Source organism: Osmerus eperlanus, chromosome 5 (genome assembly GCF_963692335.1).
Source record: "Osmerus eperlanus chromosome 5, fOsmEpe2.1, whole genome shotgun sequence".
NCBI lineage: Eukaryota > Metazoa > Chordata > Actinopteri > Osmeriformes > Osmeridae > Osmerus > Osmerus eperlanus.
The window spans coordinates 19,288,957-19,313,725 of record NC_085022.1 but is presented as its reverse complement, the minus strand read 5'-3'; the positions used below and the strand labels follow the sequence as shown (position 1 = coordinate 19,313,725).

The following is a 24,769-nucleotide window of genomic DNA, read 5'->3' as shown; positions in this document are numbered from 1 at the left end:
CACGCAACAGAACAGGAGCACATGCAGAGTCCACACAGAGAAAACCAGCGAGGAGGGAGCTACGGTGGACCATCCTCAGCTAACTAGGGGGGGGGGGGACTAGGGTGTGAGGGTGGACAGAGCGTCGGCCACAGAGCGCCAGGCTGACAGTACCTCTATGCGTCAGAGCTGGGCTGTGGAGCAGACTGACAGGCGTCTTCAGTAGGAGAGCTGTCTGCTGTGCCTCTAAACCAGGAAAGAGGACACACACACACACACACACACAAGGCAAGGAGGGTTAGTATAGGGGAAAGAGACAGGTAGGGGAGAGGACGGGGGGGGGGGAGAGGACAGTGTGTGAGACAAGGAAGTGAAAATATAAGAGGGCAGGAGGTAACAAAATGGCAAAAAGGATGGAAGATATGGACAAGGGAAAAAGGAAGACAAAGAGTTCAGACAACAGGATATGAAAGAGAAGGCAGAGGAAGTAGGAGTTAGAGAGAAGGTTAACGTCAATGCAGTGTTTATAGTGAGAGCAGTTTTGTCAGCAAGGTCACAGAGATACCACAGAAAGCCAAAGGTTGTCAGAGCGTTGGAGGTTGGTTAGGCCGAGGTAGAGGTGCAGGGAAGCTGAAGAGGGTGCTGTGTTCGCACAGGCTGAGCTCACAAGCTATCGCCTCATAGAAGTGTAGTATTAAGGTAGCGGCTTGGAGCTAAAACTGGTACAGGCCCAATCTAATCATTCTTCATCTGACTTGGGTGTGTTTGTGTGCATCTTACCCGCTCTGCCAGTTGAGGATATGTTGTGGGCTGCAGGGAGGGGTGGGAGTGGCTGTCAGTTCACTGGAGGGGGTCATACTCCTCTGGCTGTGAGGAGAAGCTGCTAGAGAGAGCACACACACACACACACACAGTTAGACACACAGCACACACTCTCACTCCCCCCCTGCACAAGCACACAGAGGATGGTGTGACCCGTGGAATCCCAACAATGCTCCATATAAGGGCAGGGGGAGGGGCTTCCACGAGTAAAGGACTCCATAAGCCTCAGGGATTGTGTTACAGATCACATGAGGCTTTTCCCTAATGCTAGAGCACAAGCCTAGTTGGCGCAGTAGGCAGCGCGTCAGTCTCATAATCTGAAGGTCGTGAGTTCGAGCCTCACACTGGGCATGTATGTTTTCTTTATGTTACTATTTTAATAAAACAAGTTCATCAGTGATGTCCAAAGGCTTGTACTGTTTGGCTTGTACTGTCTTTTCCACTGGTGAAACTCAACGCAGTGTTTCTCAGTGTGTGTGTGTTCTCTCACCCGGTGAGCCCTTGGCGAGCGTGCCCACCCTGCTCCCTCGCCCGTGTCCCAGCGTGCCCTGCTGAGAGCCTCCGTCCGAGGCGTTGGACCCCGAGTGGGAGTGGGCCCTCTCCTTCAGGCTCCCTGAGGACCTCTGGTACCAGCACCGCAGCTCGTCCGACACCGCCGCCCTTCCCCCTCCTCCTCCTCCTCCACCCCCATCTCGCCCCAGCGAGGGAGTCCGTACAATCTGGGAGCGAGAGGGGGTGAGCCTGCCACTGCCCTCGCCGCCTTCCTCGCCCCCCCAGGTCTCCTTGTACAGGCCGCCGGCAGTGTAGGAGCTGGAGGTCTTGAACTGGGCCTTGACGCTGTAGTGTCCCTCCTGGTCGCTCTCGAGGCTGCGCACCACCACGGGGTTGGGGCTGCCCTCCACGTACAGGGGGTACTCCTTGATGCGGTACTGGGACGAGGGCTGGCTCTGGCTGTGGAGGTACACCCCGTGGTGGCCCCCTCCTCCTCCGGCGCTGCCGCCGCCTGCGCCCGCCCCGCAGCCGTTCTTAGCCGCCAGGTTGGGCATGGAGCCGGAGTTGGAGGAGCCCAGGTGACCCGCCGACCTGGGGGGAGGGGAAACGGGGGGCAGAGGGGCGGACGGACGGGTGAGTGCAAATTTTACGACACAACAAAAGTACACTGCAAATTGTTCTGCTTAAAATCTTAGTTCTGAGAAATATAATATTTATTATCTTGTTTCAAAAATTATTTACTAGTTTCTATCTTTAAATTTGTCGTATATTCTTAAGCCTACTTATTTCTAGAATGGAACCAACTTATTTTAAGATATCTTGTCGAGTAAAATTATCTGTCCATGCAGCAAGATAATTTCACTAGTATTAAGTCATTTTCTCTTCAAATTTAGTGTTAATTTCTTGTATTTTAGCAGACCTGCAGTGTAAAGGCAGTAAAGACAACCACAGGCACACACACACGTACCTGTGCCTCTGCCTCTGCCGGGCCTTGGAGGGGGAGTCCTCCCCCAGGGTGGAGTAGTTGGGGTTGCTGCCGGGGGCCAGGGGCCCTGGGGGGTAGTAGTGCTCCGAGCTGCTCTGGCTGGTGCAGGACGAGCAGTCGTCCAGGGGGTCCGAGCCGTTGGAGTGGCGCGTCCCTGGGCCCAGGAAGAAGTCGGGGCTGCCCAGCGGTCCCAGAGTGTGTGTGTGTGTGTCGGGGTCGGAGGCCAGCAGCTTCCCCTGGGACTCCAGGCTGGAGCTCCGGTTCCTAAAGTGCTGAGCCAGACTGTGGAGACGGGAAGGACTGATGTCCACAGATCTGAGACAAACACACACACACAGACAGACACACATCATGTAGGTGGGCATACTAAGCAAACATTACTGTCCTTCCAACTTTAATACCACCCTCTGAGGATGTGCATAGGTTAAGTATGAGATTGGATCAGGCTGTGTTCATGCAGTTCTGTCCTTTGGCTCTCTATGCCATGTTATCCAGAGGTTGAGGGGAGGTCGAGTGTGTGTGTCTGTGTGTGTTTCTGACCTGGTGGAGTGTACGTAGTGCGGGGCCCTGGTCCTTAGGTCGGGGGTGGAGGGCATGCTGGACTGGGAGTTCCAGTGAGGGAGGCTCCTAATGGGGCTGCTCTGGAGAGAGTTACTGCCCCCAGCCTCCGCGCTCCCAGAGCTGGGGAAACGCCTGTGACTGGGGGTAGAGAGTGAGTGAGTGAGTGGGGGGGGGGGGGGAGTTGGCGGTAAGGGACCACGCCTCTCAACATGCCTGTTTTGTATCAGCTGATATCCCACAGCTGATATCCCACAGCTGATATCCCACAGCTGATATCCCACAGCTGATATCCCACAGCTGATATCCCACAGCTGATATCCCACAGCTGATATCCCACAGCTGATATCCCACGCATCGGCTGCTATCCGCCCAGCGGCTCCTCACCTGGAGTGCGTCGAGCGCTTCTTGACCCTCTCGTAGGGCTCGTCCAGCGAGGACTCGCTCCACATCTTGGGCTTGATGGGGGACTTGTCGTAGTCTTGCCGTGTGTAGTGCAGGTGCCGCAGGCCCTCCAGGGACTGCGGGGGAGGGGGGCGGCTGTGGGAGGGAGGCCGGGGGGGCAGGCCCTTGTGGGGGGAGGCCGCCGGGGAGAAGGTGGGTGTCCCTGTCACCTGGGAGTCGTCTGGGACAGGAGAGAGACGGGGGGGGGGGGGAGGATTAGACTGGCAAGGTTAACGCTTCCGTTTGTCTGTATGGGTGCAGTATGTGGTGAGAGTGGGTGGAGGTGGATGATGATGGAGTAAGAAAGTGAGAGAGGGAAAGAGTGGAGAGAGAAGGCGATCGAGAAAGTAAAGGAGAGACAGAGATAAAAACTGGGAGAAGAAGAGAGATAGAGAAAGAGCGGATTCAAAGAAAGACGTACCATCGTCTAAGACCAGCGCGTCAGACAGTGAGCTGTCCTCCGAGCCTATGTTGGCTTCTTGAGTAGAAAGAACAACAGCGGGGGGGTCAGAGGACATGTCGATAACATTGTCTACGTGCGTGTGCGTGTGTGAGCGTGTGTTCTCACCCTCGATGATAAGGGAGGCTCTCTGCGTGGGCTTCTTGCCGGAGCGGACGCGGTGCTCGTTGATGGAGTTCTCGATCTCCTGCAGCTTCTTCAGAGCGTTCAGGTAGGACGTCTTCCTCTGCTTCTTCAGCTTCTTACTGCTCACGTGGGGGTCGCTGGCCAATCGCCGGGCCGCCTCGGTGATCTGGGATTGGATGGCGAACTCCCGCTCCAAACGCTCCAGCTCCTCCTCCTGAGAGAGAAAGAGAGAGAGAGAGAAAGTAGGAAAGAGAGAGAAAGAGAGTAAGAAAGAGCGAGAGAGAGATATTTTCAGTAATCTAAAAGGTTGATGCTTGTCCACAAATATGATACTTTGAGCTGAAACAAACAGCCTCAAAAATAAATAAACACTACTCAAATGTAGAAAACGAACGCTATAAATCACAGCTCTTAATGACCTACGCACACAATGGGCAGTCATTCTCACAGTCAAACTGGAACATGTACACAAATGCATGCCAGTACAAACACAAAGAGGAAATCATTTATCTCTATTGCGCCCCCTACTTTCCCAGAATGGACCTGCCTCTCGTGGGACCTCTGTTAGCTCCCCAATAATAACAGCCCTCCCCTCCCCTCGAGAGCACCGTGGATCAGCTTGATGAAGTCACATGATCCATGTCAAACATCAGCGACAGGAGGAACTGTGTGCATGTGCGTGCGCACATTTCAAATGTGTATGTGGCAGGCTGTGTGTGTGTCTTTCTGTGTGTTTGTGGGTTTGTGTGTGTGTGTGTGTGTGTGTGTGTGTGTGGCTTCCTAGAAAACAGTGTTTTTTTTGTTTGTTAGTGGGACCCACTAACAAAAACCCCCGACTCAAATACGTTTTGTTCACGGATGAGCATAAAATCAACATACCCGCACACACACACATCAAGGACCCTTTTGCTACTGTGGGGAATTTGGTTCCAACATTTAGGTCAACATCTCAAAGGACTATCTCAACCTACAGGAATCTCTCACTAACACTCCCTAGAGCCCACTCCAAGAATAGCTTGTGTGTGTTCTGAAGCAACAGGGTCTACAATAGAGCAGTGTGGAACCAGAGACATCTTTCTGCTTGTCTGGCTGTTTCATTACACTGTGCCCCTGGATCCCATTCAATATACACAATCCTAATGACACACTCACACACAGACACACACGCACGCACACTCGCCTACTATCACCACTTCCTGCGAATACAGACCCAGACAGACTATTTTTAGCCCGGTAGCTCTGGAAAATCTACCAGTGAAAGAAACAGCAGGAGAGACAGTCAGAGAACCAGGAGGACGGCTGACTGTCATCCCTGATCCGGGCCTCATCCTCTCTGTGCCTCTCCAACCTCCAGCAACAGTCATCCTCTTAGGATGACTTTCCATCATCCGAAATTCCTGTATTAAGTCCTGTATGTGTGTGTGTGTCTGTGTGTGTGTATGTATGTGTGTGTATATGTGTATGTGTGTGTGTGTGGTCTCACCTCTCCCTTGGGCTGGATCTTCTGCTCATCCAGTTTGAAGGCGGTGCCGATCTTCCTTCTAATAGTGGGGGCTTCCTCCCCAGGGTCTAGGGGGTACTCCTTAGGAAGCTTCCCTGTGAGCTCCTGCACACACACACACACACCGTCAAACGCACGCCGTGCCCTTTCGGACTTGAGGTTCTCTTTGTGTGAGAGAGTGTGTGTGTGTGTGTGTGTGTGTGTGCGCTTCTTACGGCCTCTCTGATGCAGATGTTCTTGAGTTCCTCCATTCTCTGCTTCAGTGTTTCCTCCAGGGCGTCCTGTCTGGCCCTCAGGGCTGCCAGCATGTCCTTCTTAGCTGTCTGGGAGCTGTCCGACTCCTGGGAGCCTACACACACACACACACATATACACACACACACACAACAACACATGTTCAGAGACTAACAGGCAGGCAGATACATTGTTAAGGTTAATAGTCCCAACGTGTGTATGGGTTTCTGAGGAAGAGAGAGGGAGAAGGAGAGGGGGGGGGGGCGGTAGAGAGACTGTGTGCCTTGGGGGCACCTGCTGCCCTTTCTGGATGTTTACAAGGAAGTGACTGGAACATTTCGATAAGACTTGAGCTCCTGTGTGTGTACGTGTGTGTGTTTTTCGAAGGGGGTAGTTGAGGACAAAGTGTGTTCCAACCCCAAGCACACTAAGACGGGTGTGCTTTGCTCTCTCTCTCTCTCTCTCTCTCTCTCTCTCTCTCTCTCTCTCTCTCTCTCTCTCTCTCTCTCTCTCTCTCTCTCTCTCTCTCTCTCTCTCTCTCTCTCTCTCTCTCTCTCTCTCTCTCTATCTCTCTCTCTCTCTCTCTCTCTCTCTCTCTCTCTCATCTCTCTCTTCTCCTCTCTCTCTCTCTCTCTCTCTCTCTCTCTCTCTCTCTGCCCCACACAACACCACAGTCAGCTCACTGTAAACACCCGTTCCCATCCAGCCCAGCCCATCGTGTCTGGTAGATATCTCTAGATTATCCACATCTCATATATGACTGGCAGTTTAAACTAAAGTGGCCAAGTAAGACTGAAGAACCATATGGCCAATAGGACCCATGTGGCTAAATTCAGAATCCTGGTGGCAGGCATACATGGCCTTGGGTCATAAGGGTGTCAAAAGATTACCAAATGAATAAGCCAAAGAAACAAGAGATGCAGGGGTGGGGGGGGGGTTACAGTGATAGAGCAAGAGAGGGAGGAGTCAGGTGGCTGAGCGGTGAGGGAGTCGGGCTAGTAATCCGAAGGTTGCCAGTTCGATTCCCGGTCATGCCAACTGAAGTTGTGTCCTTGGGCAAGGCACTTCACCCTACTTGCCTCGGGGGAATGTCCCTGTACTTACTGTAAGTCGCTCTGGATAAGAGCGTCTGCTAAATGACTAAATGTAAATGTAAGAGAGAAAGAAATAAAAGGGAAAGAGAGAAAAGGAGGGAGGGAGAGAGAGAAGCAGACAGACCGACAGAAAGACAGACATGAGAGATACAGTAGCAGCAAAACAGAGGTTGACACAGCGTGCAAGAGTACCAGTGCTAGACAAGGATGCTACTGTGCAAGACGGCATCAGCATTCAGAGTCACGCCCTGTGCCGGCTCTCTCATTCTCTACCTCCTTTCCTCCTTTCTTTCTTTCTTTCGTTCTAACCTTTGCACAGACATGCATTGTTCTAAAGGCTGGGATAAAGCAGTTACCCTCCCCTTCCCTCTGCCTTCTCTTACATAAACTATATATAGATCCAGAGCCTCTCCAGGATGGGCTGGGGCAGGGGACTGGACGTACACGCACACATACACAAGGGAGAAGGAGCGAGAGAGAGGGGGAGGGAGGGAGAGACAAGGGGATAGAGAAAATCGGAAGGAAAAAAAACGGCAGAGAATCGAAACCCTCTTTCCAAAAAGCAGCTGTTTCTGTCTCTCTCCTGTTCACATCACTCATACACACACACACACACACACACACACACACACTGACCCGAGGAGAGCAGACTCCCGCTGCTTCCACTGATGATCTTGCCCTTGCTCCCCATGTTGGCTAGTTTGGAAGTCTTCAGGGTGCCGGTCTCGGTCAGGTCTATGGCGATCTCACTCAGACTCCGAGCTGCGTGGATCTTTGACTGCAGAAGTGCAAACACACATGTTCACATTTGTACATTTCCTAAACTGGTCATCTGCAATGCATCAAGTTATCAAGTTGCATGAAGTGCAACAATATGTCTTGTGCATGTCTTGTATATTCCTCGAAATGACTAAACAACAGTTTCTAAACAACACTGTCACTAAAGCTTGGTTGAATGAGCTTGTTTTGTGCTGGTGGTCTGTGTTGTGGTCGGGTTTTGGTTGACCTCACCTTGCTCTGCTTGCGGTCCAGGTAAAACTGGTGTTGGCTGATGGCCATGGCCCATATGGATTTGATGAGGGCAGGGCAGGCGTACCAGGTGTGCACAGCGATGCCACTGTGCCCAAACGTCCTCCTGGTCACAGACGCCCTACTGTTGGAGCGGACACAAGGCATCCTTATATACACTGAAGAAGGTATACACACCACACACTCACACTATCAAAGAGTCTACACACACACACTCACACTGTCAAAGAGTCTACACACACACACGCTCACACTGTCAAAGAGTCTACACACACGCACACTCACACTGTCAAAGAGTCTACACACACGCACACTCACACTGTCAAAGAGTCTACACACACTCACACTATCAAAGAGTCGACACACACACACTCACACTGTCAAAGAGTCTACACACACGCACACTCACACTGTCAAAGAGTCGACACACACACACTCACACTGTCAAAGAGTCTACACACACGCACACTCACACTGTCAAAGAGTCTACACACACACACTCACACTGTCAAAGAGTCTACACACACACACTCACACTGTCAAAGAGTCTACACGCACACTCACCAAGTATAACACTATCTCTTCACTGAGAATAGCACCCATTCACACCTCCCTACATGCTAACTCAGCGGAATAATGCCAAAGAGTGTGTGTGTGTGAAAGAGAGAGATAGATGGAGAGAGAGGAGGAAGAGAGAGGGAGAGGGAGCGAGAGAAGGAGGAAGAGAGAGGGAGAGAAAGAGAGAGAGAGAGGGAGAAAGAGACAGAGAGAGAGAGAGGGAGACAGAGAGGGAGAGAGAGAAAAAGAGAGAGAGAGAGGGAGGGGGGGAGAGAGATAGAGAGAGAGAGAGAGAGAGAGAGAGAGAGAGAGAGAGAGAGAGAGAGAGAGAGAGAGAGAGAGAGAGAGAGAGAGAGAGAGAGAGAGAGGGAGAGGTCTGGTGGTGCCACACACGTCGTTTCCCACACGGTCTCATCGCTGGCGAAACAGACATCTGTATCTGAGCTACAGACCACATGGGTAATGACTGTCTCCTCTTTCTTTGACTCTCTATCATCTCTCCCAAGTCCCTCTCTTCCTCCTCCTTTTCTTTGCCGTCGTGTAAACTCCATTCTCTCTTTCCCCCTCCTCCCAATCTTCCCTTCACTGTAAAGAATAACACTGCATCTGCAGGGATGTTAAATAAACAGAACAGACTTAACTTCCTCCACATGACAGCCACAGCGACTCACTCTGAGTGTGTGCAAGTACGCGTGTGTGAGTGTGTCGGTGTGTGTACGTACATCCAGTTAAGTCTGTGGGGATCCTCACGGCGGAGCCCAGAAGCGGGCTTGCTGTCTCAGACCACCACAGCTGTAGTTGTCACAGTGTTAACAGTTCTATCGCTTTACAGTCGTGCCTATCTTAGGAAGGTCTTCCTTACCTACGTGACCTGTCTGGTGTTCCTGCAGTTCCTAGAAACGGTTTCAGCTAAAGCTGTAACACACTCCCTGATGTCGAGGCACACACACACGCGCACGCGCGCTCACACACACACACACAGACATGTGATTTAGATTTACCTCCTGGGATCATGTACTTCCACAGAAAACTTCTTCTCTCGGAAGTAGAGGTTCTCCAGCTGACGCCATTGAAACACCTGAGGAGCACAAGACGCACACGCTGGTCAGAGACGCGGGCCACATGTCCGCATGCCGGCCAAACGGAAAAAATCCCAAAGCCACGGCGCTCCTAACAGTGCGTACTGTACATCCGCTGAGCGCTAGGGCTTAGCGTTGCGTCCTCCAAAAAGCGCGAGTCTGAAGGAGGGGTGGAGGAGGAGACCTGGCGGGGGGGGAGGAGAGGGGGGGGGGGAGGGGGTCTCTGATCGGATCCAGAACGGGCGGTGTCGTCAAGGACTGTTCCCCCGCGGCTCTGCAGTATGACCTCACCTCAGAGAGAGAGAAGGAGGGGCTCTCCTCTCTCCGCTCTGCCTTTTCTCTCTTCTCTTCTTTTCCGTTCTCTCTACGAACCACCAGCTCCTCTTTCAGTAAAGCCAAACCCGGCTGGGTGAGAAAGCTTCCTGTGACACGAGCCCGCGTGTGTTTGTGTGTTTCGCCAACGAGCGAGGGGAACAGAAAGTCCTGAGTCGGTGGGTGTTCACCATCTGTAGGCGAGCGTGAGTGTGTGTGTGTGTGCATGTGCGTGTGTTGGAAGCGTGAGTGTGTGTGAAGTTAAGTTTCCTCTTCTCCCGGAGCCCTGCCAGCACGGCTGGGGAGGGAGGGGGTCGTTTGGACCTCCTCTCCCCCTGACCCCTCCTCCCTCCCTGAGGGAGTACGCTTCCTGCTCTGGGCTCTGTGGCTGTGTGTGTGTGTATATAGGGGGTCAGGGGAAGGGGGAGGATGAGGGAGGCTTACTGTGGCCCCACCAAATGAAGTACTTTTGCTTTGTTTAGTCAGACCATTCTACACACACACACACACACACTCAGGTTTATGTCTGTTTCTTGTTACAGAGTCGCAGCAGTTATTGTTATGTTCGCAATCTTGTCTTTATCAACCGGAACACACACACAGAAAGGACTCTTAAACACACCCACACACACTGGCCGGAGAATTACAGGCTATTGCATTGAGACAGTACAGAACAAAACTCAAACACACTGTTGTTAGCTGAGTGAGAACGAACTCGGCACAAAACAACAGGAGAAAGAGAAAACTATTGCAGGATGAGGGAGGAGAGAGGGAGGGAGGGAGGGAGAGAAAGGAGGAGGGGGCACAGGTTTGGAATTTTAACGGCCTGGGAAAACAATGGAGAGAGGGATGAGGGAGGGAGGGAGGGAGGGAGGAGAGGGGGGAGAAATATTCCAAAAACTGCTTATGAACACCACACCCGAAGTAAGTGAAAGAGGGTGTGTGTGTGTATGTGTATATAAGTGTGTGTGTGTGTATGCATGCGTGAGGACAAAACATCAGGGTGCTTATCAACACGCTCGATGAAGGGTGAACTCTCAATGGTGTATGAAAAGTTAATGCTGCATGGTGCTAAAAATAAGGAGGGCCGGACAGATAAGGAGGGTGTGTGTGCATGAGTAGCACACACACACACGCGTGTGTGTGTTGCATGGAGCTGTGAAGACGATTAGGAAAGGTGTCTGGAAGAGCTCCCAAAAATAAGACCACTAGAACTGTCTACACCATCTCTGTAGGCGTGTGTGGATATGTGGAGGTGACCATGGCGTCTTTCACAGTTAAGTTCAAGTGGACCCGCGGTGTCCAGACGTGGAGACGATCTCGACAGGAGAACTGAATTCTGAAAGACCTGACGTACGCTCTCTCTTGGAAGTCGCTTTGGATAAAAGCGTCTGCTAAATGAATAAATGTCAACGTAAACGTGTGGCACGCAGACATGCGCACTCACAAGTGCGCGCGGAAAACACACGAGCAAACAATGGATCGGAGACACACCAGATGTGACGGTGAACGAGTTTGAATCGTCGACACGGCGGCAGTAAAACACACAACAGAAGATGGTGTCTGGAGGCCCCAGAGGCACCATCTTAATACTGTTCTAGAAGTGGGGGCCAGGCCAAAGACTTCCACGTCTATTCCAGTCAGCCCAGTGCTGGACCTGGGTTCTATAGGTCTATTGTGTCTTCATCAGGGTGGGTCTCTCATTCTCTCCAGCCTGGTCATACATTGTCGTGGAAACAGTGATCCAGCCGGCGAGCACTTCCTGTTGTTTGTGATTGGGTGGCGTTCTGGGGGAGGGGCGTCGATCTGAATTGTTACAGTCGTTCCAACACCACGGAAATGGGTGGTACAGCAATGTCAGAAGGTTGTGTAGGCACAGTGACTGTGTTGTTCGTTTCCAGGGCCTCGGTCGACAATCGTATGATCATCGTGTAATCAGGGTGGATTTAAGTCTTCTCACTTCGAGTGACAGACAGAGGCACCAACTTCTCTCTCTCAGCCTTAGTGAGTCAGACTGTCGGTCAGTCGGTCAGTCGGTCGGTCGGTCAGTCAGTCAGTCAGTCAGTCAGTCAGTCAGTCAGTCAGTCAGCTCATAAAGCTCTAATCTCTGGCTAAGTGACTCAGAGCACACTAACAAGGCATTTTTACTGTGTGTGGTTTAGTAGTAAATGTGTGTATGTGTGTGTTAGGGAGGGAGCTTGTCGCTTGTGGCGAGGGAAGAGGGCAAGGTGGGCCAAATAAACCGGCTGGCTGCCTCTTGGTGTCTCATTCTAGTCACTGCAGGATGTTTCCCAGTAAAAACCACCTGATGAAACACATCTGCTACAACAGCCGCCCACACACACACACACACACATTTTACAGAGTGTAATAGTCACAACAGAACCTTGAGACATGAAAGTCAAGACTATTTGAAACAACATTAGATAAGGCAGTGTCTATGAGTCAGGAGCGCTCCACTGTGCAGTGTGAGCGAGGAAGCTCTTCCTCTGGGACTGGAAATCTGCTCCTCCTGCTGTCTGTGACTCACACAGGACTGAGGGACTCATCAGTCTCTCTGACTAACCACCGAGTCACTGGTGGGTTAGTTAATGACTAATAATGATAGCCGGGCTGTGTCTGTTGCCGAGAATAGTGGTTGAACAGTGCTGTCTGTGTGTGTCTGTGTGTGTCTGTGTGTGTGTGTGTGTGTGTGTGTGTCTGTGTGTGTCTGTGTGTCTGTGTGTGTCTGTGTGTGTCTGTGTGTGTCTGTCTGTGTGTGTCTGTGTGTGTGTATGTGTGTGTGTGTCTGTGTGTGTGTGTCTGTCTGTGTGTGTGTGTGTGTCTGTGTGTGTGTCTGTGTGTGTGTGTCTGTGTGTGTGTGTCTGTGTGTGTGTGTGTCTGTGTGTGTCTGTGTGTGTGTGTGTCTGTCTGTGTGTGTCTGTGTGTCTGTGTGTGTGTGTGTCTGTGTGTCTGTGTGTGTCTGTCTGTGTGTGTCCCTGTCTCCCGAGTATGTTACCCTCGCAGAAACTCTCCACCTTTGGCCAAACACAATCTCCCTATTGTAGTAAACTCCAGTCTTAGACAGACACATACCAGTGCTTTTCAGTCTTTGTGTGTGTGTGTGTGTTGTAGACTCATGGATGAGGGGCCATGTGAACAGTTGCCATGGGAGACAAGATGCCTGATATGTTACAGTGTGTAGGGGTTGTTTAACTCCTTGGTCTCCCCCAGTGTGTGTCTGTGTGTGCACAAGCGTGTGTGCACAAGTGTGTGCACCAACAAATGCAACTATTCATGGGGTCTGTGACTGCCAAATCACGAGGAGAGAATATCAAACCAAATGGCCTTCTCAGATGATAGTTTTACGTTAAGGTTGTTCACGTCCTCTGGTATCCACGGTGATGTTGCACTTAGGAAACCTCCGTCTCTCGACAAGAAAGAATGTGGAGGGAGCGGGCCTCGGTGGCGAGACAGACGTTGAGGCTGGAATGCTCTAATCAGCACGTGCACATACGCAGAGAGACACGGGGGGTAAACAGGAAACCTGAGTTCAGATGGAGTCACCGCGTGCATGTGTGCACGTGCACGTGTGTGTACGTGTGTGTGTCCTGTCAGACGGTCGGATGTTGTACAAGCACCAGTCCACTATGACACATGCCAGACCTTCACAGTCCAGAGGTCATGTGCATCACTGGTGCATCTCTGAGAACGGGGGAAGGAGGTTGGGAGGAGGGTGTTAGGGAAGAGGTAGAGGCTGGGGGAAGGGGTAGAGACTGGGTGAAGGGGTAGAGACTGGGTGAAGGGGTAGAGGCTGGGTGAAGGGGTAGAGGCTGGGTGAAGGGGTAGAGGCTGGGTGAAGGGGTAGAGGCTGGGTGAAGGGGTAGAGGCTGGGTGAAGGGGTAGAGGCTGGGTGAAGGGGTAGAGGCTGGGTGAAGGGGTAGAGACTGGGTGAAGGGGTAGAGACTGGGTGAAGGGGTAGAGGCTGGGTGAAGGGGTAGAGGCTGGGTGAAGGGGTAGAGGCTGGGTGAAGGGGTAGAGGCTGGGTGAAGGGTAGAGGCTGGGTGAAGGGGTAGAGGCTGGGTGAAGGGGTAGAGGCTGGGTGAAGGGGTAGAGGCTGGTGAAGGGGTAGAGGCTGGGTGAAGGGGTAGAGGCTGGGTGAAGGGGTAGAGACTGGGTGAAGGGGTAGAGGCTGGGTGAAGGGGTAGAGGCTGGGTGAAGGGGTAGAGGCTGGGTGAAGGGGTAGAGGCTGGGTGAAGGGGTAGAGGCTGGGTGAAGGGGTAGAGGCTGGGTGAAGGGGTAGAGGCTGGGTGAAGGGGTAGAGGCTGGGTGAAGGGGTAGAGACTGGGTGAAGGGGTAGAGGCTGGGTGAAGGGGTAGAGGCTGGGTGAAGGGTAGAGGCTGGGTGAAGGGGTAGAGGCTGGGTGAAGGGGTAGAGGCTGGTGAAGGGGTAGAGGCTGGGTGAAGGGGTAGAGGCTGGGTGAAGGGTAGAGGCTGGGTGAAGGGGTAGAGGCTGGGTGAAGGGGTAGAGGCTGGGTGAAGGGTAGAGGCTGGGTGAAGGGGTAGAGGCTGGGTGAAGGGGTAGAGACTGGGTGAAGGGTAGAGGCTGGGTGAAGGGGTAGAGGCTGGGTGAAGGGTAGAGGCTGGGTGAAGGGGTAGAGCTGGGTGAAGGGGTAGAGGCTGGGTGAAGGGGTAGAGGCTGGGTGAAGGGGTAGAGGCTGGGTGAAGGGGTAGAGGCTGGGTGAAGGGGTAGAGGCTGGGTGAAGGGGTAGAGGCTGGGTGAAGGGGTAGAGGCTGGGTGAAGGGGTAGAGGCTGGGTGAAGGGGTAGAGGCTGGGTGAAGGGGTAGAGGCTGGGTGAAGGGGTAGAGGCTGGGTGAAGGGGTAGAGGCTGGGTGAAGGGGTAGAGGCTGGGTGAAGGGGTAGAGGCTGGGTGAAGGGGTAGAGGCTGGGTGAAGGGTAGAGGCTGGGTGAAGGGGTAGAGGCTGGGTGAAGGGTAGAGGCTGGGTGAAGGGGTAGAGGCTGGGTGAAGGGGTAGAGACTGGGTGAAGGGGTAGAGGCTGGGTGAAGGGGTAGAGGCTGGGTGAAGGGGTAGAGGCTGGGTGAAGGGGTAGAGGCTGGGTGAAGGGTAGAGGCTGGGTGAAGGGGTAGAGGCTGGGTGAAGGGGTAGAGGCTGGGTGAAGGGGTAGAGGCTGGGTGAAGGGGTAGAGGCTGGGTGAAGGGCAACTTGGGTCTCACCTTCCTGGGTTTGACCTTGTCCTGGTAGTCATACTGGAAGATGCCTTTGTAGCTCAGACCCAGCCACCAAGGGATCCCCTGCTTATCCTGAAACACACACACACACACACATATACACATTGGTCTGCCTGCCTGTCTGTCTGTGAGTCTGTGTGTAGCAGTGTGTGTGTGTGTGTGTGTGTGTGTGTGTGTGTGTGTGTGTGTGTGTGAAGAACAATTGAAAGCTCCCCAAAGCCTGTCCAAGTCAACCCTCCCACTCCTCAGAGAGGGTTCGAGAAAGGGAGAGAGCGGTAAAACTGTACCTTGACCGCATAGTAATGCACTCCATATGTGGGCAGAGACTCTATGATGCTCATATAACTGGAAGACAGAGAGAGAGAGAGAGAGAGAGAGAGAGAGAGAGAGAGAGGGTCAGAGCGAGATCTCAAAACAGTCACAGCACACTGACATACAGACCATAACAAACACGCACAAAAACCAACTACTTCCTGCACAACTACTTCCTGCATCTTACTTGACGATGGCCTGGCCCCTGGACTGTCCAGTGAGTTTCTTGTAGTGTTCTATCACTCTGTCCTCACTGCCATGGAGAGAGAAGCACACAGGAATAACCAGTGAGACTCAACGAACACATCCAACTACAGGTGCAGCTGCAAAAAGAGGGGAAAAAAGAGAGAGGTCGCTCACCAGTAAGCCAGGGAGGGATGTTCCTTCAGGGCTTGAGTCGGCAATGCCGGAAGCTTCTTCAGGTCTCCCCTTGTCACGTCATTACTGAGATACAGAGAGAGAGAGGAATGGTTAGGACTACCACGACCACTGGGCAACACACCAGCAAATGAACTACAGTTCACCTACAGATATCAACGCCCCACAAATCCTCCACAGAGAAAGACAGTACACGCTGACAAACAGACAGGGAGTTCTGGAGTGGCAGAAGAGGGGGACCGGGTCAATGGGATGGGCCGTGGAGTCGTTTCAGTGGCAGGAGCTCAAGGGGGGGGGGGGGGGGGAGGGGGGGGGGGAGGGGGGGGGGGGAGGGGGGGGGGGGGGGGGGGGGGTCAGGTTTAATGGGGAGGGGAACTACTGCTGTCCTGCTGTGTTTTAGGGGGATGGTGACTGGTGAGACAGACACACAGCTGGTCTCTTGGAGTTGTCTGGTAGGAGATGAGATGGAGGGGGGGAGAGAGAGACAGAGAGAGAGAGAGAGAGAGAGAGAGAGAGAGAGAGGGGAGAGAGAGAGAGAGAGAGAGAGAGAGAGAGAGAGAGAGAGGGGAGAGAGAGAAAGGGAGAGACAGACAGAGAGAAAAAGAGACAAAGATAGAGACACACAGAGAGAGCTGGCCTCCACACCGAAGCCCAACCTCCCAGCCCTGGCCCCCAGCCCTCTAATCCCCCAGCCCCCCTCCCCACAGCCCCCTGGGGATCTGGAGACGGGGAAAGCCCAGGCAACATGACAGCCAGGACAGCTAATAGATCACCTAATGCTCCAGATCAGAGCAGATCTAACCAGTCCAACCCAGTCCTGAAGCCCAGGATCAGCTCTGCTGGACCTGCTTATCTGAGCATGAGTGTGTGTATGAGTGTGTGTGTACAGTATGTTTGTGTGTGTGGCTGGAAGCCTGTATTGTCATTGGTTCAAAGAGGTGCAAGAACAGGGAACAGGGAGAGAGTGGGGCAGGCCATGAATCTATGTGTGTGTGTGTGTGTGAATGTGTGTTTGTGAGAGTGTGTGTGTGCATCTGGTGGTACACAGAGGTCAATCGGCTGAAGTCTAGGTAGCAGAGGGTGGCTCAGAGGAATGTCTCAAGGGTGTGTGTGTCTGTGTCACATTCCAGACCCCTATAGGACGGCATGTTTTATTTACGAGGCCATTCACGGGAGGAAATGAGGTCAGAGGTAACGGCGGTCAGATGCAGTCTTGTATCGGTGCTATACAACACAGGGAACACTGACCCACACACGCTGACCCCCACACACTGACCCCCACACACTGACCCCCCCCAGCTGAATATGGAGAACTGGGATTTAAAGCCTGTTGCTAAGAATGAGCCAATACAAACAGACACAAACACACACACACGGAGACCCTGTCATGTGGTCAAGTGTGCTGTGGTCTTAAGGACCTGGGCTAGCCGTATTAACGAGCTTGGTCCTTAAAAGGCAGGAAGTCATGCTCTGGGACACACAGCAGCACACGCTGGACAAAGAGAGGAGAGGGGGGGAGAGGAGAGGAGAGGAGAGGGGGGGAGAGGAGAGGGGAGGAGGAGAGGAGAGGAGAGGGGAGGAGGAGAGGAGAGGGGAGGGGAGGAGAGGAGAGGGGGGGAGGAGAGGGGAGGGGAGGGGGGGAGAGGAGAGGGGAGGGGAGGGGAGGGGGGGGGAGAGGAGAGGAGAGGGGAGGGGAGGGGGGGGAGAGGAGAGGGGAGGAGGAGAGGGGAGGAGAGGGGAGGAGAGGAGAGGAGAGGGGGGGGAGAGGAGAGGAGAGGAGAGGGGGGAGAGGAGAGGGGAGGAGAGGGGGAGGAGGGGGAGGGATGGAGACCAGACAGACACAGACAGTGTTCGCGGGGGCGTTGCATCGTTTCAGATACCAGAATGGAGCTTACCTGGTGAAGTCTCCTTTAGCCTCCTGTAGAGAGAGAGAGAGAGAGAGAAAGAGAGAGCGGGGGGGGAGTGGTGTGAGTGAGAGTACGAGAGTGTGTGGTCAGGTACTCCTGTTCTAAAAAATCGTCCAGAAACGTTATCCCCCCCACCTGGAGCAAAACCACTGAAGGCCAATCACACAGACACCCGATAGCTCTACACCTGCACACACACACACACACACACGTATGCACAAGCGCGCGCACACACACACATGGAGGGAGACCCTGTGTGTAACCCAAGCTCACAGCATCACTACGGTAATGGACTGACTGAGGACCAGGTGGGGGGAGGTTGGGACACACACACACACACACACACACACACACACACACACACACACACACACACACACACTGGAACAGCAGAGCAGCAGGCAGGATCTGGAGCAGTTAACCACCCTCTGCTGACCTGATGAACACCAGGGAGCGGCATATCAAGACTTAGTTAGCTGGTGCTTCCAGAGGCGTCTAATCTGAGCTCAGGCTGTACGCTTCGACTTAAACGCAGCTCGCAAAGATTGTGACCTCGTAATACCAGCCAGGCTCAAACACAAACAGGCAGTAGTTTGTCTTACCTGAACAATATAGGAGGCCAACTCGAAGACGACCTCGCTGTCAACCTCGATGAGCTCCTGGAAGAAACAGAATGGGGGGGGGGGGGGGGGGGGGAGGGGGAAGGCGGAGGGGGGGGAGGGAAGAGTCAGCTTCTTAATGTTGCTACCATGTGAGAATGATAAAGACACAGCCCTCCCCATGCCTTGCCATGTGGGGTGAAATAGGGTGGGGGGGGTGCATTCCTGGATGCTTGCTCTGTCCTTTCATCTCTCACCCCCTCCCCCTCTCTCGTTTCATGACCTCTCATCATGGGGGCTTAGGGGTGAGGGTATCTGAGATTCGCTGAAAAGGAGGGGGGGGGGGGGTGGCTGTGTAGCATAGAGAGAGGGCTTCTTTACCCATAAGACCTTGTTGGTTTGTGAAGAATGTAAGCATGTGTGTGCGCGTGTGTGTGTGTGTTGAGTAGTGAGTAAGGCATGCAAGCAATGCACTCCGTTCAATCCCAGCAATCAATTGGTTTAGCGATCAGACCGGCAGAGTGAAACATGACCCTGAGTAAAGCTACCCTGGACATGCCACCCAACTGGGGTTCCCACCATCACAGCCTGGGGACTGTGTTGAGTGTGTGTGTGTCTGTGTGAATGAGAATAAGAGAGAGAGTGTGAGACAAGAGAGAGAGAGAGAGAGAGAGAGAGAGAGAGAGAGAGATGAGAGAGAGAGAGAGAGAGAGAGAGAGAGAGAGAGAGAGAGAGAGAGAGAGAGAGAGAGAGAGAGAGAGAGAAAGGCTAGAGGTGACATGAAGAACAGCCTTTTTCAATAGAATATCTATGAATGTGTTTCCTCTGTATGTCGTTTAAAAACAGTCAGGTCTCTGGAAGACAGCAGCTCCATCTCTCTCAGACAGGTGTATGAACAGGTGGGCTACCGGCCATTTGGTTATCCGGACATGGACAGGACATGCTAGCCTACACAGAGTTAATTACAGTAATACTATCCCATGGTATCATCCCAGTGAGGAACATACAATAACAAACAAGGTCAGACTGCTTATGCGGTGCTTGTTGTCTTTTTCTCATTTAATATCCCATTGGCCCAATCATTTCCCCTGTTGCTCTTAACGCAACACTGCTCAAAATGCAAGCATGCAAAACGTCGCTTTTACATTGTCTTACCTTGTATATGCAGGACTTTGCATTGAGAAAGAACAATTCGATCGTGGCATTGTCCTTCAGGTAGGATATGCTCTCTATGTAGAACCTAGGACAGAGACAACCACAGCTTCAGAATCACAGCGAGAACAACAGAGTCCTACGCCGTCTAAATTGTGAAATACGTTAAGACTTGAAGGCGTTTGAATCAAGGTGAACAGAGGGCTTCTCTCAAATGTTCTTTGTTATATTTGGCCAGGACCGAGTTCCCCGTTTAGTGGGAGAAGGGAAGGAAGCTTCGGTTATATTCTATGTATGTAAGGGGCAGTTCACCAGACTCTTCACTGTCTGTTGTTTCATCCCTCCAAAGATCATACGTGCAGTGAGTGAAGTCCTCCACTAGAGGGCAACATACACCAGACTCCACCACGCTCCTCCTCTGTGCTCTGCTCTCACTTCGCTGTCTGGAAATGAGCCATGATCAGTGTGTGTGGGTGTATATGTTAGTGTGTGTTTGTGTGCATATTCAGCACTGGTGTGTACACACACACAGACACACGCACACACACAGTATGTCAACACACCTTAAATGTGCACACAGCGCACTTTACACAGCCTTTCTTTTTGCAGAATCAGCAATGAATAGTAAGACACACACACACCAACACACCAAATGGTAAATACTGGCGAGAAAAGCACAGTAACCCACATCTGAATCAGTTGTGAGGGGCTTGCTGCAACTTTGTAGGCTATATATAGAGAGTGAAAGCACATTGGGCCAGAGGCTAGCTCCTACAATAGCTAACCTCCTTATTAAACTGGCCTCCTCTCACATATGACCTGAGGACATCTCCCTCAACATTTCACACACACACACACACACACACACACACACACACACACACACACACACACACACACACACACACACACACACACACACACACACACACACACACACACATCCCAATGCATACATACTATAGGGTCCAAATGTTTAAGACCCCTGGTCAGTTTCTTATATTTGGCATTTGAATGTAATACTTTTTATTTTAATTTTTTACAATTGGAGTGAAAAGTTGGATCTTAGAAAAACGTGTGTGTGTGTGCACGTGTATTTGTAGAGGAGGTTACTGAGTGAGAGAGGACTGCGGTGTGATCAATAGAAGAGTTAAATCAGGTTATCTATTGAGCTGGTTGAGAGAATGAGAGGGGCCTTGTTGTCAATACTCAACGCGAGCATTTAATTAAAACCATGCAACACACACACACACACAGTCCTCACAACAGCACACCCGACTAACACAGATAGCTAAAATGTGAGATCTTATCAGAGAATCTATGACACTGACACTGAGTGATAATGGATTCAGCTCTGACATTTGGAGACTGATTGTAGTTCCATCAGAGCGCTCGCAGCCCAAGCCATGTGTGTGTGTGTGTGTGTGTGTAATGCGTGTATGCTTGTGAGTATGAGAGTGCGACCGGGGGGCGGGGGATGGTGGGATTTCTGGCTGCAGATTGGCCTGAACCGAAAGTGGGCGGAGCCGATCCCTCCAGATGGTGTCAAAGTTCAGGAGGTCACGCCTCCATCCCTACCTCTTCAAACAGCAATTAGTGTACAAAAACACCCACCCACAAACACACATATGCTACAACAATAGTATAACAATGTTGGAGCTATAGCATTGCCCTAGTTACACTGAACACAACAAAACAAATGTTCTTGTCTAGAAACGTGGTAGAGCTTGGTAAACAATGGTTCTTTAAGCTAGTAGTTATGTCACATGCGGCTATCGCATCATTGCAGGGACATCCTTATCACTAAAGGCCCATCTGGGAGTAGGCATGGATTATATTGTTCTCAGGTACTTTTCCTCAGTGGGTCTTGTTGCTATGTACGCTGCAAACCCCCTCCCACAGCATTTGTGATGTCATGTGGACCTTTGACAGACACAACAATGGGGAGTACCCAAACACAGGGCGTGTGTGTGTGTGTGCGTGGGTAGTGTGTTTATGTGTGTGGGTGTTTGTGTGTGAATGTGTCCTGTACTGTGAAGGAGCGGTCAGACCACTTCTTCTTTGAACGTGTACCTTTCATGTTAGGGTCAAACACATACACACACACGCACACACACACATCCAGACACACAATGAGGCCCTGTGTGTGAGTCAGGAGTTGTTTGATATGAGACAGCAGCCATTGTGTGGCCGGTACAAAGAGCCGTCAGGGGTGGAGGGCGTGGTGTCCAGACCCAGGCACGGCAGGCCAGCAGGGAGATGCTGGCCCAGACACACACGCAGCCACACAACACCAGACACACACGCAGCGACACAACACCAGACACACACAGACAGCCACACAACACCAGACACACAGACAGCCACGCAACACCAGACACACAGACAGCCACGCAACACCAGACACACAGACAGCCACGCAACACCAGACACACAGACAGCCACGCAACACCAGACACACAGACAGCCACGCAACACCAGACACACAGACAGCCACGCAACACCAGACACACAGACAGCCACGCAACACCAGACACACAGACAGCCACGCAACACCAGACACACAGACAGCCACGCAACACCAGACACACAGACAGCCACGCAACACCAGACACACAGACAGCCACGCAACACCAGACACACAGACAGCCACGCAACACCAGACACACAGACAGCCACGCAACACCAGACACACAGACAGCCACGCAACACCAGACACACAGACAGCCACGCAACACCAGACACACAGACAGCCACGCAACACCAGACACACAGACAGCCACGCAACACCAGACACACAGACAGCCACGCAACACCAGACACACAGACAGCCACGCAACACCAGACACACAGACAGCCACGCAACACCAGACACACAGACAGCCACGCAACACCAGACACACAGACAGCCACGCAACACCAGACACACAGACAGCCACGCAACACCAGACACAGGACGACACTCGGGATGACACCCACCCCCCCTTTTACACAGAAGGAGGACAAGAGAGATGGATGAGGGCCGGGGGGGAGACGAGGCCAGGGCAGGAGAAAGGAGGAGGTATGGAGGTTGGAGAAAATGGAGAGAGGAGACAGAAGGAGAAAAGTGGTCGTGTCATTCGGCTGTGAAATGTCCGTGGACCCACTTGAACTTGACCAGTGGCGGCTGCACAGCACCAAGAGAGAGAGAGAGAGAGAGAGAGAGAGAGAGAGAGAGAGAGAGAGAGAGAGAGATGGTTGTAACGAGTCAAGTTAGCTAAAGACTGAATGTAGGCGCAACCGGAATAACAACATATCAGTTAGCTTCTATTTTTCGGAAAATGAGCTCTTACAAATTCCAGTGAGGGAGCTGCAAGTGGGTGAGATCTGTCAAGTTTCTATTCCCCTGGAGAGAGAACAGAACACTCACTGCCCTCCTCTAGACCGACGTAGTCATGGTGATCGCCGTCTGATGAGATCTGCATGCAGCGCATACTAATGAGCTCTCGGAGGAACGCGATTGGTGGTGAGGCCACATGGCGGGAGTTAAACACTGGGGTCAAAGCAATTTCATAGGCACCTGTCATAGCTAACCCCCACGAATCTGCTCTCATGAACACACTCAAACACACAACAGCACACACACACACACACACATACACAAATACACACATAGGGCCTCTTCAATGTCAACTGTTTTCTCTACCATTTCTCTTTTCCTAACACCAAGCTTTCATTCTCTGAAGCATGAACAAAAGCTCACACACGGTCACACTTGCGAGTTAGCGGTGATAATCACGGCCTGAAGAGTGGGATTGGAGAGCAGTTGGGCGTGTTTGTGTTTTTTTGTGCAGCAAAGTGTTGAGCGTGTGACTTACACGGAGCGTGGGAGCCTACCTGACACAGAAGAAGAGCACTATGGGTCCAGACTTCTTGGGGAACTCGTGTTCTAGAACCCTCCGGTCCAACTGCAGCCAGCTGAAATGGCCCCTGGGAAAGAACAAGACCGACAAATGAGAGAGAAGCTTACAACCCAACCCACCAATCACAGGTCACAATTCTGCAAGAGCAAATACACTTCTTCCTGGTTTAGCTGATCTTGATCCTGTCTGTTCTACCTCTTTCCCCTCCCTCGATCATCTCTCCGACAGGGAAGAAAGCTGCAGAGGCAGCTTGTCACCCTGGTAACCCAGCATGGTCTCCCGAGCATCATCTTTCATCCCTCACTCCCTCCCTCCCTCCCCAACCTCTTCCTTTTGGTCTCTGCCCCTCTTCCTTTACCATTCCCTTTGTCTCTCTCCCCCCACCTCTCCAGTTCTCTCTTTCTCTCTCCCTCCTTTTCCATCTCAACCTCCCTTTGTTTCTCTCTCCTTTCCACCCTTCTTCCCTCTCCCACCTCTCTGTAGATGCAAGAGGTCACAGTTCAGAATCCCCCAACCAACCCTACAAATTTCCACATCACAGAGCCCCTCCCTCCCATCTAGTTGCCTGTGTACAGACCTACAAGTTCCTCTAACAAATGTCAAGCTCCAGTAGAAAGGTCAAAGCACTGTTTTAAACAGGTAGACGAGAACCCCTGTAAAGAAGACTCTGTTGACCTTCATGTAAATCCATCAGAATGAGGACTTCTCCAAACCATGGTTCCTGTCTGGGGAACTGTGTCAGTCACTGCAGAGTCAGTGACTGGATGATAACCGCTGTTTCATGTTTCACATACAGTATGCCCTCTACTACAAAAAGTACTGCAATGTTAGCTTTTTCTATACTTGAAAATTACCGGTCATTTTTTGTTTGTTTTTCTGCCTGCCTGCCAGCCAGCCAGCCAGTCTGCCAGCACAGCAGCCAGCCAGCCAGCCAGCCCGCACACCAGCCAGCACAGCAGCCAGCCAGCCAGCCAGCCCGCACACCAGCCAGCACAGCAGCCAGAGTAGGAGAGTTCAGGACCTGTCAACTCACGTCTCGTCTGTGTAGGAGATGCCAAAGTACTCCTTCTCCTTGAGGTTGAAGTGGGAGGATACCAGATCCAGCAGGTCCTTCGCCATGAGTTTGGGCTGCAGGAGAAGGAGAGAGTGAGCCACAGAGAGAGAGAGAGAGAGAGAGAGAGAGAGAGAGAGAGAGAGAGAGAGAGGCAGAGAGGCAGCGTGAGAGAGAGTGAGACAGAGATACAGAGAGAGTAAGCCCGAGATGCAGAGACAGAGAGAGTGAGACAGAGTGAGAGAGACAACGAGACATATAGAGTGAGACAGAGTGAGAGAGAGAGAGAGAGCGACACAGAGAGAGTGAGACAGAGTGAGAGAGATATAGTGCGACAGAGAGACATAGACAATGAGACAGGGTGAGAGAGTGAGACAGAGATACATAGATAGTGAGACACAGTGAGAGAGTGAGACGGAGAGAGTGAGACAGAGTGAGAGAGAGAGCGAGACAGAGAGAAAGAGACAAGTTTGTTTCGACTGACGAAGGCAGTGTTTGTCACACAGTAGATGGATGTAGGTTGTTTGTCCACCGGTAAGCGTTTGTGAGCCAGAGTCAACATGTGT

General features: G+C 52.2%; 1 protein-coding gene and 1 non-coding gene across 9 annotated transcripts in view; one reads left to right on the top strand and one right to left on the bottom strand.

Moving 5' to 3' along the window:
- Positions 1 to 24,769, bottom strand: part of frmd4a (FERM domain containing 4A) — a 76,937-nt gene that overhangs the window by 4,122 nt on the left and 48,046 nt on the right. For 4 of the 8 annotated variants that reach the window (XM_062462379.1, XM_062462381.1, XM_062462375.1 and 1 more), the window contains exons 3-23: positions 24,186 to 24,280; positions 23,127 to 23,219; positions 19,254 to 19,338; positions 18,102 to 18,158; positions 17,488 to 17,510; positions 15,575 to 15,658; positions 15,402 to 15,467; positions 15,190 to 15,247; positions 14,888 to 14,974; positions 9,284 to 9,360; positions 7,707 to 7,848; positions 7,332 to 7,473; positions 5,583 to 5,716; positions 5,350 to 5,472; positions 3,849 to 4,080; positions 3,702 to 3,758; positions 3,224 to 3,461; positions 2,819 to 2,977; positions 2,261 to 2,593; positions 1,292 to 1,884; positions 760 to 862 (exon numbers count right to left, since the gene is read on the bottom strand). In XM_062462379.1, coding sequence (XP_062318363.1) covers positions 760 to 862; positions 1,292 to 1,884; positions 2,261 to 2,593; positions 2,819 to 2,977; positions 3,224 to 3,461; positions 3,702 to 3,758; positions 3,849 to 4,080; positions 5,350 to 5,472; positions 5,583 to 5,716; positions 7,332 to 7,473; positions 7,707 to 7,848; positions 9,284 to 9,360; positions 14,888 to 14,974; positions 15,190 to 15,247; positions 15,402 to 15,467; positions 15,575 to 15,658; positions 17,488 to 17,510; positions 18,102 to 18,158; positions 19,254 to 19,338; positions 23,127 to 23,219; positions 24,186 to 24,280 — 2,981 coding nt within the window. Of the gene's footprint in view, positions 1 to 153; positions 226 to 759; positions 863 to 1,291; positions 1,885 to 2,260; positions 2,594 to 2,818; positions 2,978 to 3,223; positions 3,462 to 3,701; positions 3,759 to 3,848; positions 4,081 to 5,349; positions 5,473 to 5,582; positions 5,717 to 7,331; positions 7,474 to 7,706; positions 7,849 to 9,283; positions 9,361 to 14,887; positions 14,975 to 15,189; positions 15,248 to 15,401; positions 15,468 to 15,574; positions 15,659 to 17,487; positions 17,511 to 18,101; positions 18,159 to 19,253; positions 19,339 to 23,126; positions 23,220 to 24,185; positions 24,281 to 24,769 lie in introns of all 8 variants that reach the window. The other 4 variants (XM_062462377.1, XM_062462378.1, XM_062462380.1 and 1 more) reach the window with 4 other exon arrangements.
- Positions 1,080 to 1,152, top strand: trnam-cau (transfer RNA methionine (anticodon CAU)). Its single transcript has one exon. It is a non-coding gene; the product is annotated as a tRNA-Met (tRNA).